Source organism: Neodiprion pinetum, chromosome 1 (assembly GCF_021155775.2).
Source record: "Neodiprion pinetum isolate iyNeoPine1 chromosome 1, iyNeoPine1.2, whole genome shotgun sequence".
Lineage (NCBI taxonomy): Eukaryota > Metazoa > Arthropoda > Insecta > Hymenoptera > Diprionidae > Neodiprion > Neodiprion pinetum.
Window position 1 is genome coordinate 30410758 of NC_060232.1, and position 13635 is coordinate 30424392.

General features: G+C 36.0%; 2 protein-coding genes across 2 annotated transcripts; one reads left to right on the plus strand and one right to left on the minus strand.

Annotated features, from left to right (window-relative positions):
* The first annotated feature begins 2348 nt into the window (after positions 1–2348).
* PCNA (Proliferating cell nuclear antigen) lies at positions 2349–7560 on the plus strand. The gene is made up of 4 exons (XM_046610366.2): positions 2349–4711; positions 5140–5305; positions 5724–5868; positions 6769–7560. The coding sequence occupies exons 1-4, from the start codon at positions 4491–4493 to the stop codon at positions 7017–7019; spliced, it is 783 nt and encodes a 260-aa protein (XP_046466322.1). The 5' UTR covers positions 2349–4490; the 3' UTR covers positions 7020–7560.
* Positions 7561–7982: 422 nt separating this feature from the next.
* Positions 7983–12890, minus strand: LOC124211328 (zinc finger and BTB domain-containing protein 14). Its single transcript, XM_046610291.2, has 6 exons — positions 12304–12890; positions 10564–10805; positions 9930–10448; positions 9524–9637; positions 9148–9312; positions 7983–8998 (listed from the first exon to the last, which is right to left on the minus strand). Exons 1-6 carry the CDS (start codon positions 12308–12310, stop codon positions 8612–8614), a joined length of 1434 nt encoding a protein of 477 aa, XP_046466247.1. The 5' UTR covers positions 12311–12890; the 3' UTR covers positions 7983–8611.
* Positions 12891–13635: the final 745 nt, after the last annotated feature.

Here is a 13635-nt window from a genome sequence, read left to right on the forward strand (position 1 = left end):
CTGAGAAGAACAATCCGCATAGCAATGTATCTAATTCGAAAAGATGCAGATGTGGATTGGGTTTCTACAGAATTTTTCGGGGCAAGTCCCAGGTAATACAAATTTTTTGACAGTTTATTCTGTCGCGCTTTATTGCGCGTAGAATAATCAAGAAAATTGGACGCAGCCTTTTGCGCGTAAATTACTAACGGGAATCGGACACGTTTTTTTACGCGTCGATTTTGCAAACAGTATATAAAAGAGTTACGCACTCGAGATGTGCTGATCTTTCAGCTCATGGGTCAATTTTTTGACGAATTTTAAGGTTTTCAAGTTCCACGCCGCCTTTTGCGCGTGGACTTGATACTTCTTACTTATCCGAGAAAGCGCGGCATTCGAAAGCCGGCGCTCAACGCGCAGGAACAAAAATCTCGGTAGTATATACTGATAGTGTAGAATTTTGGCGTAAGTATTTATGAAATATATCTGAAATGTACAGAAATAGTCGTTTCACTGATCGTATTATTTTCTATTTCAGGGCAACAAAACTTTGCGCAGAAAGTAATGTCGATTCAAAAAGTTTAGAATGTTTTTGATACATCAATAGAATGAATATTAAAGCGAATATTATGTTGGACTCGACCCATTTTTGGTCAGTGGATGAACTTATGTGATTGTGCTAACCACACCTTCGTCTGTTTCAGCTAACGAAATCTTTGTTTGTTTCAGGTAATCAGACTTTCTGTCCTCTTCAGCTAATCAAACTTTTTGTCTGTTTCAGTTAATTGAATCTTTTGTCTGTTTCAGATAATCAAACCTTTTGTCTGTTTCAGATAATCAAACCTTTTGTCTGTTTCGGATAATCAAACCTTCTGTCTGTTTCAGATAATCATTCAGCTAATCAAATTTTCTGTCTCTTTCAGCCGATCAAGCTTTTTATCCGTTTTAGCCAATCAAATTTTTTGTTTGTTTCAGCTAACCAAACTTTTTGTCTATTTCAGCTAATCAAACGTTTTGTCTATTTCAGGTAATCAGACTTTGTCTCTTTCAGCCAATCGAACTTTTTGTCTAATTCACAAGTTAATTAAACCTTTTGCTTGTTTCAGCTAATCGAATCTTTTGTATGTTTCAGCTAATTAAACTTTCTGTCTCTTTCAGTTAATCAAACTTTTTATCTGTTTCAGCTAATCAAACCTTTTGTCTGTTTCAGATAATTATACTTTCTGTCTTTTTCGGCTAATTAAGCTTTTTGTCCGTTTCAGTTAATCAAACCTTTTGCTTGTTTCAGCTAATCGAACCTTTTGTATGTTTCAGCTAATTAAACTTTCTGTCTCTTTCAGCTAATCAAACGTTTTATCTGTTTCAGCTAAACAAACCTCTTGCCTGTTTCAGCTAATCAAACCTTTTGTCTGTTTCAGATAATCATACTTTCTGTCTCTTTCGGCTAATTAAGCTTTTTGTCCGTTTCAGTTAATCAAACCTTTTGTCTGTTTCAGCTAATCAAATATTTTGACTGTTTTAACTAATCAATTTGTCTCTTATTCGTTAATTATATTTTTCACTTATCTAAGCTAAGTATATTTCTGTTTATATCGAAATATGTCACAAATTTTATTTTCATCTGTTCCACGTAAGTGAGGTTAATTGACTGTTTAGGTCTGGTTCAAGGTCAGTCATCTTTTCACCGATACATAGATTTAGCGATGTATATAGTTTATTTTTTAATGGTTTTACAGTCTTTTATTGCGCTCGTTTTAGTGTCATAGTTTTTTTTCTCGAGTCGCCCATAGGTCATGTTCGGTTTGTATTTCACTGTATAATTATATAGCACTGTCGTATTTTGGTGGTTGTGTTTATCCTACTCCGATTTGTTTCCATTTCTTCAAAGATTTCTGCTTAGTCTTCCGATAGGTAAATGCCAGCGTCTTACGGCGATTCGTATTTTCGATCTTGGTTTAGTTGTGAATTGTTTTGCGTATTCACCAAGTTCTCCATTTTAGTGATTATCTTATACATCATAAGAAAAAAAACCGTGCCCGAACATCCAAATACAATCACCGTTCGCTTACAAGATAAAAACTATCACCCTTCATCTATAATTAAAACAGCCAACTTTCATCCACAATTAAAACAGTCATCTTCGATCGATAATAAATAGTCAGCTGGTCATATTAACTGAAAAATTTCGAACAAACTCCGAATATCCGCGAATACAAATTGATTGGGAAAAACAATTTACCGTAGTTAACATGTGAAAAAAAGACATTTGCAATTTTTCGAAGAATGTAAGATCGATCTTGCAAGTATTCTCCGTGGAGTAGGCCTACTGGGGATACCACGTAAAAAAAAAACGCGCCGGGTGCTCTACCGCTTGCGGTGGTGTGGAAACGAGCATAAGCGAACTTATTTTCATTTGTCAAATACTAACATATTGTAGTTTTTCAAATGACAATTTTATTCTTGTATAAATTTAACTTATTGTCAATAAGATTCGTGCTTCGGTTATGTGTAACGCATGTGGAATTGTAATACCTTCGGATTTCTCTAGTTTAGTGAGAGTGAATTCCACGTAAATATATTTTTCTTTTTGATAAATTTCGTTTCTTAATTAAAGTCAACAAAGTGCACATACCTTTGGCAATTCCAACATCTTTCTCCCCGGCTTGACCTTTCGCAGTCGACACAGGTTGTTGACATAAAACACTATAATTGCATACCAAATGAGCACGTCTCCCATAACAAACGATAAAGAACAAAATATTGAAGCTCATTCAAAACCGGTCACTAAAAATGACAACAAGAACGATGTTCAAATTTTGTACGTTCGAGATACGGGTGATCCGTCTAACACAGTAAGAAATTTACTCCCGTCTTCTCTTTTGAATCTATATTCTTGAAAATTATTTAAAAATTTTGATGACAAATTTGTATACCCGCTTGATTTTTATATAACTTAACTGAATCAACTGTTAAATACTTTGTTCAAAAAATCATTACACTTACATACATAAAAAGAAAGGCAACTAATATGATAACCTGCATTTTAAAATATTACCAATTGATTTTAGAACCAATCAAAAGTCACAAAAGAAATGCTTTGTCAAATTATAGATACAAATTTATGACTTTCGACAAGAATGAAGTGATCCGTTAAGAACGCAAATCACAGATCAGTTGAAATAAAAAATATGACTATTTGAGTGTGAAAAATTTTCAACGGGTGATTATTGTTACTTACAACATAATTGTGAATAAAATAGTGTGTACAAAAGGTCGTACTAAGTAAGATAATACGTAATACGCGTATGCTATAAATATTCATCTTATACATTGCAAATACGCCGTGAAAGTTGCGAAGGCCGGACCTCCATCCAGAAGATGCATTCGTAAAACGCAAAAAAAAAAAATGATGCGTCAATAACTAAACGTTTTACGCATACGTTGGCTGCCTCGTCACCAATTCCAACGACCAGTACACGCATTGTTGAATAGCGATCTTCGCAGGAAGAGTATCGCTTGGAATTTAATGGACCTATGTATATTTCTCCAAAACGGACAATCAGCCCACCACCGGAAACCAATGCTGTTCCAATAACTCATCAACGATGCATATTTCTTGGATAATTATGAAGCAATTACATGAATTACTGACAAGTTCCTTGTAATTTTAACATATATAATGTAAATCATTAACGGTCTAACAATGTCTCTTATACACTTTGTAAAATTCTTCTACGTAAGTCTGCAAAATTTATAAATTCTGTTTGCGGAAATCTGTAGAAATTCTTCGGTAGAACAGAATCTTGTCTCAGAAAAGACTAGTGGATTGTTGGAAGCAGAACACTTAAAACTTTCGGAAGGTCTTACAACCTTTCATCTGTATTTTTTTAACAAAGATATCGTAGATAATTGATGAGAATTTGATTATAAAGAATCCAGAAAATCCATCTTTAGGTAATATCAGTATTTAGCTTCTGATATCCGATATATAGTATCATTACACAATTGTATCCTCTGGGTAATATTATTATTAGGGGTTACCGAAAAAGTGCTGAAATTCCGCATAAAACAGTATTGACTTTGTCGGGAACACATATTCTCAAACTCGAAGTTCCTAACAATCAACACGGACACTGCCATAAATGTATAATAAAGTGGACAGGTATGAGTAATTATAATCTTAGCCACTCGATAATAAATTTCTGAACAATCTTGTGTTGGGGGGGTCAGCGTACAGAGCCGCAAACGCTTTCAGCTTTTGGATTTGTTCAACTGAATTCGTATAATGGCGCGCTTGTAGATAAAGAAGACTGGTAAGGGCCTCTACATCCTCTCGAGAGATTTCGGCGCCAACAAAACGCGGGTAAAATCTTGCTCCCCAGTCCCGGTGTTTAATGTCTGTCTTGCCGGCTTGTTGTGGGTTGTAACTTTACTGTAGACTGTGTTGCGGGTCTTTTCACCAAGTACATTCGTTTTTAATAGTTTCAAAGTTGATCGAAGAGGAGCTAAAAATGTTCGAGGCACGTTTGGTTCAGAGTGCGATATTGAAGAAGGTTTTGGAGGCGATAAAGGACCTCCTAACCGAAGCCACCTTCGACTGTTCCGATTCGGGAATTCAGTTGCAGGCTATGGACAATGCTCACGTTTCTTTGGTGTCTTTGAATCTGCGAAGCGATGGCTTCGACAAATATAGATGCGACAGAAATTTATCGATGGGTATGAATCTGGGCAAGTAAGTTGCTTCATCAAACTGGTCGTCCGTTCTTTTGAGAGGTTATACACACAGTGCCGATACTAAAATTTTAAACGCGGCTGCTTTGTTCTCAGCCTTGAAAAAAGTAATCTGCAATTCTTAGCAGTTACATCGTATATTAACAAGAAAAATGACGACACTGGCAATATAATATCGTTTGTGCGTCACTTGCTTGTATTTTTTGAGTAACAGTAACGATGATAACTCATGAGTGAATGCAAATTTCGTTCACACCTTATTTGCCCTTTGTCTTGAATCGTCATCTTATTAATACTTGATAGCTGATCAACGTGAATATCAGTTTTGTTACTAAACATTATGAATCACTGTTTTACAACATGTCGTCCCTGTTACATATCGAGTCGTACTAATTCAACGATTTGAACCCAAAATATTATAATTTTCAGCATGACAAAAATTATGAAATGTGCTGGAGCAGAAGATACTGTTACGATGAAAGCTCAGGATAATGCTGATGTGGTTGCATTTATGTTTGAATCCAAAAATCAGGAAAAAGTTTCAGATTATGAAATGAAACTTATGAATCTAGATCAGGAACATCTTGGTATTCCAGTAAGTTCCTGTTCTTGAAGTAATAATAACTGATTAGGAATACGAATTCTGCAATATTTTTGTTGGAAAGATTCATTCATGTTTTATCAATTCAGCGAAAGAAGACCCAAACTTCTCAATGCAAAACTATTTGGTCCATTTTTGACATATTTGATTCAAGCAACGAAACAAATGTTTGTGTCCAAACCGTTTTGAGTTTTTTGAAATTCATGTGTAACATAAACAGTTGAATTCTGAAACTGTAAAATGCTCGGTACATTAATAAATACAATGTGAGCCATCTCAATTATAAGAAAACCTATTTTGCACAGAATTAGGGAAAGACTATAATCCTTGATCCTTGAGTATTGTTATTAGTGATAATGTGTAGGTGAAGATAGGTGCAGAGTGTATCAACAATCATATTTTTTTTCTTCAGGAAACTGACTATTCCTGTATCGTTAAAATGCCTTCCCAAGAATTTGCACGTATATGCAGAGATCTGAGCCAGTTTGGTGAATCCATGGCTATTTCTTGTACCAAGGAAGGTGTGAAGTTTAGTTCAGCTGGTGATATTGGTTCAGGTATATAAATGAACTATCATTACACTGTAAATTTAGATAAATACATTCATGATAATAATACCTCAATTAAATGATAAAAAAAATTTGTGCAACATCTAAGAACTTAAATTTTGTTGTACATATTTGACAAAGCACAAGATTTACCATGCTTTATTTTTCAACTATCTATTGACCTTTGTTGCTTCCTTTCACTACCAGGGAGATTAATCGCCGACATATTTAACACTTTGCCGTCCGGCGACAGCACAGTGGTGACGTGCGCAAACTGGTGGCCAACGGCCGGCGACACCACAGTGGTGTTGTGAGCACAGTACCGCTCGGGGTCGGTGACGACACTTTAGTGTATTTAGCTTTCTGCTGGTGTTTTGTTTCGGTAACAATAAGTTACACAAGTGATCAAACTTTTTATTTGTATAAGTTCTTGTGCCCTTTCATAATGGCAGACGAAAGAGACGATGCAAATATTTACGACGAATGCACGGACGATTTGTCTGACGTTCCGGATGACTTGGCCGATTGGGAAGACATTGAAAATGAGAACTAACGACGAGATTAGTAAAACTTGACAATTTATAATCTCCCGATAATGTCAAGAACGGCCGGCGACAAGTCAAGTGATCCGAATAAGCGCTGCCGGCGCCAGGCGAATAAATATTTACGAATCGTGCGGACGGCAAAGTGTTAATATAGTGACATCTCTACAATTTTGAAATCGTCAGTTTATTATCAGTTGAATTCAGCCAAACGATTTTGCTCTTATGTTGTATTCTTAATGAATCAAAATCTCAATGTCAATGCACATAAGTCAGGTTATCACAAGCATGTAGCTATGATAGTATGAATGTAATAGTCGAGCCAGTGGTTTCTCTACTTCTAGTGGTATTTGTTTTATTATTTCAGCCAACATCAAATTAGCTCAAACTGCGAATGTGGACGCTGAAGAGGAAGCTGTGGTCATAGAAATGCAGGAGCCAGTATCATTAACGTTTGCTTGCCGGTATTTGAACAGTTTTACAAAAGCAACACCCCTTTCTGCTCAAGTTCAACTTTCAATGTCTGCCGATGTCCCACTGGTTGTTGAATACAAAATTGGGGAACTTGGACACATCAGATATTATTTGGCACCTAAAATCGAAGACGAAGACAACTAAAGACAGGATCTGGTATTCGTGTTGTTATACCGCTCATTTTTGTTACTGTACAAAACTGGAACACTGCAAAACATGGTGTGTTCTGAGATGAACCCTATCATTGTGCCTTGATGTTGGAGAAATGATCCATGTGAGCAGTCGAAGAATTAGTCACTGGATATTTTAATAAATTCCTTATTTTTCATCGTCATAGAGCGATTTCCAACTTTTATACATTCTGTAACTAATATCTATAACCAATACTAGATGACAATATGAAGTACTTCTCAACGAAATGAGTTAATCAAGCTGACTGATATTTCGAAGGTAATTTATTAGCAAAATGTACAGTTAAAATTATTTGGCTGGCCACAATGTTAATGTGATGAGGAGTTGGCTCTAAAATCTGCAATAGAATAGCGTGATCGCATGGATTAATTTAACGTTGAGTTACTTTGCAATGTACATTGAACAGCTTCTGTCATAAGCCGTGCTTGTTTCGAAAGTATTGCGTTTGTAGCATAAGAGGAGAACCAAATATATTTCCGAAATTTTTGATACATTTTGTGACTCTTAATTCCATAACCTAGCCTAATTGAAGTTTAAAATTTAATTAATATATTTCTTAATTCGTAAATCTATCCAAGCTACGGTAATATAAAAATACATAATTAGCTTACGAATTGCCTAGAAGTATATAATTAAATCTTAAGTCATTTGGATTTTGAATTAGTATTTAGTAGTTAAATATCGATCATTAGAAGGTAAATAATGGCTAGAAATATTATACACTCAATTACTCAGGTCAAGATGTTTATAAGATAATAGTTCACTCATTATTTCTCGTACATTCATTAATTATTATTACTATTATTATTATTATTTTTATTATTACCCTTTACTTCAGTAAATTTTTTTACAATAATTTTTGCAAAAATCGAAATAGCAACAAAATGTAATACTTTGGCAATATTTGTCAGCCTCTTTGGTTAAAAAGCCCTGGTATTGCTTTGTCGTCTACTATTTTGCAACTACATGTTAATATTTTTTTTTTTTTCCGATTTTAGTTTTGCTTTTTTGTAGTGGATTTTTACTTTAACTATATTTATATATCCATCTTATACTTAATATTTGATTCACTGTAGAGACGTTTTTATAGATGCAAGTTACACAGGACTTGGCAAATGTCAAAACTGCAAGTGGAAACTTTGTTTCTATAACTTGGAGTAACAGGTGTATGCATGATATTATGTAAGTTTGACAAGTCTACTCAATCGTCATGCACATTTTAGACGAGTAAATTTTAAATAGAAAATGGAACATTCCGTATGACCGACGAATGCTATGATTATTTCTATCTTTCGTTTTTGACACGTCTCATAAAATTGGATCTTGTAGTTTTGCATACGTACAGGGTCATTCATTTATTGCTGAACTTGAGGACCACTACCGCCGCAGTTCTACCTGGCACTCGCATCAGGGGTCCTCTCTCACCCGGGTCGACATTCAGCAATGAATGTATTTCAGTGGCTCTGCTATTCATAACTGACAGCAGCGTTACAAAGCCTAGCCACATGATGGTATGCAAAAGCAAAAAAAAAAAGGAAAACAACTTAAGTATTCTTATTACCATTACTGCCATATAAGCTAGGGTGTACAAACTTATCATGAAGCGTTCGCAGATGTCTTAGTAAATTACTTTTAACATTAAAACCTTTCTTGCAGTATGAACATAGAAACGGCTTTTCACCAGTGTGTGTTCTCTGATGAATAACCATTGATGCATGGCTGGGAAATACTTTTTGGCAGATGTTGCATAATTTTTGATGGCTGTGAACTCTTTTTGGTTTTGGAGGCGCTGAATTATTCATGAGCGCGAGTTGTTCTTCGGTATGTTCTGTTTGTATGTGTCGCACCCATTCTTGAGGAGTAGGATACATGTTACCACATAGGTCACATTTTAGAGGTGGAAAATCTTTACTATCGTCATCGGTGTCACCCTGCATTTGAAGAAATATTTCATGAGTGATTGGGGACTAGTTGCATGGTAAGACACGGTCTTCAAAGAAATGTGTAATTCTACATGCAGCCATTTCTCATTGTCAAACAAGTGGCATATAAGGATTCAATGCAAATGAAATGGAGTTACCTTTCGTTTTCTTCTTCTATTTTCCGTCATATCGGCATGGGTAAATTCTATGTGTCGAACCCAATCAGATGGTCTGTTAAATGTTTGGCTACACATGTCGCAAGTCAGAGGCGTATATTCCTCTTCTTCCATTTCTCCTTCTTCATCAGCACTGTGTACAATCTCCTATCGAACAACAATTTAACATTATTATTATTATTGGATTATTAGGTAATACTGTGTATAAGTTGAGTCTAAATTTGGCAAGTGATATTCAGTATCACAGACTTAAGACTTACACTCAGCTCTATATGGTACAATATGATTAAGGTACGAATGCATACTCGTAGATGGTAGAATATGAATACGAGACATAATCATAATAACGTCAACATACTGGTTTGATGTCCATTTCATGATCAATTGTCAAGGTTTCAGATGGATCAATGGTCTCCTCCCAGTCGATTGGCTCGTCTTTGACCAAAAGTTCAAGATTCAACTCGTCCTGATCCTGAAAAATTGATAAATTATTCTACAGGCTATTAACGTTTGGCATATAACATGATGTCATAGCATTCAAAGAGTGTTGGATGCTGAAGGAATACCAAGAAAATAAGCAGTTATGAAATATAACACAGTTTCATATTTATAGGTCTGTGAAATAGTTCAATAAGAACAATCATTATTTTCCACGGTTGTTTGTTTGTACTGGATTAGAAGCAGTCAGTGGTTACATTGCTAAACTCAACGACTTGTTCTTCATATAAAAGTTATATACAAACAATAATATTATCATATCATACATTGTCACCAGCTTCGCTTCTTGTCCTATTGGATTCAGTTTCGCTATTGACACTTTTTCTTTTTTTGGCATTGGCTTCAGGATTACCGTTCGTTTTACTTTCATCTTCGTTCTTCTTTCCTTCGTGGACTTTAGTACTCTCGGGGTCTTTTACATTCTCATCATTTTTTTCCACAAGTTTGCCATCGGATGATTTTGGGGTGGGGACGGTACTCTGAGTTATTACCGGCTGCTGAACATTTTCAATAATTTTCTCAGGCATCGGTTGGACCAATTTAATTTTCTGAATCTGTCCAGCGAGAGGGGCTGCTTCCTTTTTATCACGTTCGACTTTTTGACTGTTTGATTGAATATTCTCCTTCTTACTACCATTATTCGATCTCCATAATCCACGAACTCTAAGTATATCACCTGCTTTCAGAACTCCTTCTAACTGGTCATTAGTAACCGTCGCTTCACCGCTGTACATGTACTGGATCAAGATCTTCAATGTCCGATACCCAATTTCAGTGGGCAGCACCTATTGAATCCGATAAAATTTTTAATTCAAGATATGGTTGTCCATAAAAATTGGTAGTATAGAAAAACAGCTTCGGTATGATTAACAATTAATATCATTTTGCCTTGAAGCTTACCACAATAATAGGTGCGTTAGTGTTTGCGCCAAAATGACAAGTTTGAAATATGTGACTTAGGTAAGATGAACAGGCTGCAAGAACAAAACGATGAGCCGCAACATGCCTGCCACAAGAAGTTGCTAACAAAACGTCGGCGAATGATTCGGAGTGGAGTAGCGTTGCCACGGAGCTGTGAAGATGAGCTCCATAGCTGTGCCACTTCAACTGATAATTCTCTGACGCAGCAACAGCCATGTTTTCTGAAAATAATAACTGACTTATAAAAACTGACAAATTTTCATAATCACAGGACAAATGGAAAATTTAACTGCATACATCGGATGAGTGCAAACTCACGTCACGACCAATATTTACAGATACACTATACTTTACTATACGACATGAAAGGGGGATTTTCAGCAATTAGTGACTTACGATAATGGAATTACTTAATTACTTTGTAACCCCAAAATAGCATTTAATTCGAAACTTGTGAAGGCTAGGAAAATCAGGGTTTTGTCTGGAAAACTTACAGGTGAGTAATTAAAATAACTAAAGGTAAAAAAATACGACGATAGGAGCAACCGCCTAGAAGATCCTCTTAAAGCACCTCCGATTTTGTAACAACTCATTTCGTCTTTTTTGGGGTTAAACAGCTTCACGTTTGTGATGGTACTTTTATCGCTTGCACATGAATCAAGTCTTTCAGTCAGTAAAAATGTGAGTCTTTCTGTTTTTGCGAAAATAGTACGTTCGTCAATAGCAAAACCGCGCAAACTATGCCTGGAAATCAGTGTAACGTCCAAGATGCTGTTTAAATGCCCGTAACATAAGTGAATAAAAAATTCCGAAAAATTATTCAAACTGTTTTTCGTTGGAGATTCTCAGAATACCTAATATTGTTAATTGGTGAATTCGCGTATGGGTATTGGGATGTATTCGACAATATCGTTCTACAATGTATCAAGTACTACAATGCCTATTCGTAAACAATCGCATCATATCGTAGGCGGACGTTATTGAAACAATAAATTGCATCATTGTTATCTATCAGGCTTTTGCACGATTTGCTGAGTATTACAGTTCAAAATCACGTCTGACAGCAGATTATCTATCCAAGAAACACAATTCAAAGTTTAAAATAATTCTTAAATCAGATCGAGATGATTCTATAATTATGTAGCGGAATAATGAAAGGGATGACTGCAAATCACTGCAACGTGGTTGTAGTGCAATAATAAATTGTTGATTTTCAAAAATTAAATCAACAAGCTTATAAAAACTGAGACTGTTGCAGCTAAATTGAAATTAGGTTCATCGGTTAAGATCTTCGGTATTGATCTATAAAAGACAGTTTACTTATCGTTAGTTTGGATGAAAAATAAATAACGAGACGGAAAATATTCGAAATAGGAAGGATGCAAAGTGCCAAAATGTAATTGATCGTGGCCACGAATCGCGGATTTTAAATAGCGTAAAAGAAAAAAACGTTCCGACTTTGAAAATTATTAACAACGAAGTGACGTCCGATGCATAATTATACTTGAAAATAGTTTGTTGAAACAAGCGTGTAAGTTTATGCGAAGAATAGAGGCGCGGATAATTGTCCTCATTTGACGACCCGTAGACGACGAACGACACTTTGCACGAACGAAGGAAAAGGAATAACGGAGGCAAAACCTTGTACTGCATATTCGGAACATTAACGAGGAGATCTTGGCAGAGTTATTTACGACAAACTAGAAGCATTACAATTACCTGACATTCAAAGAAGGAGAGAAACACTGTTAGCGATGGTAAAACGCGAAATGCTTCGATGTTTTTCACGTATTTCTCGGACCCGATGTTTTGAAAGGCGCTTCACAGACGGGGCACAGGGCAGATATGAACATCGAAGCTCCGCGTAGGGGTCTAAAAATCGATATTTCGGTCTTTGCTCCATCCGTTGTCGTCGGTGTATTCGGGTAGGGTGCCCCACAACGTGCATCATCGATTTTCTCAGCTACCAATCGCACGCATTCATTTATCGTATCGATCCCCCGAGCTGATTTCAGCGTTTGCGTCCGTCCATCCGCACCCGTCTAGGCGAGCGAGGATTCATACCTACCACCCATTACTGGCTAGGTATAACGTAAGCGCTACAAGTGAATCCGCTATCTGCAAAACCGAACCGGCTCATTGATCTATTCTATCTTTACGTAATATCTGCACTCACACTTCACCACGATCCCGGCCTTTCAACCCTGCCCGTATCTTATCCCAGTACTCTTAATTCGAGCTCGCATAATGTGTGTTAGGTCCTTGCCGGGAGCCTGGATCGCCTCGATTTCAACATCGACCCGGATTGTATTAAACAACCTCGAATGCAGCTATAATTATCGTTGTCACTGTTCAAGATACAATGTATAGATACGGTGATTGTTCCATTAGACGCGGCGCGTTACATATCCGCTGTAGAATGTGTTATTATGCCTAGGTATAACTTGAAATTCGCCTGTAACGAATAGCTCCGTCATCTGTAGAATCTAATCATTCCGTTTCTGTCTATGTACAATTAATTTTACGATATTGCTTAAGTCTAGAATATTAATGAAGCTTGCAAGCGCTTCAAAATCTTCTCAGAAGGTATATATTTATTGTGAATTTAGAAGACAATGTGAGTATATTCCGGAAATACAAGATTGCTCCTTATCACGTCTGTGTTGATTTTGGTAGATTGAATATTTTTATTACACACCGTACATTCGCACTCGCTCATGCAGAATACGCGTTAAATAATAATAGGTATTGCTTTTGAAATTGATGTAGTACAAGCAAATTGACAATCGGTCATATTTGCGGAGTAATGACATAATATTTAACGTTGCATGGAGTATTAGGTATACATATTTATTTGCGAACACAGTATAAGCATTGTCAGTGAATTTAAAAAAAAAAGATATCATTAACGTAGCAACTCGATCAATTCTTTCATTAATAATTGAAAGTATTTTCAAACTTATCAATACTCAGTTTGTTTTGCTAAAACAAGGTATGTACAATATAATTTTATTCAGCAGAATTATCGCAATGACGTGTCAGCGACGCATT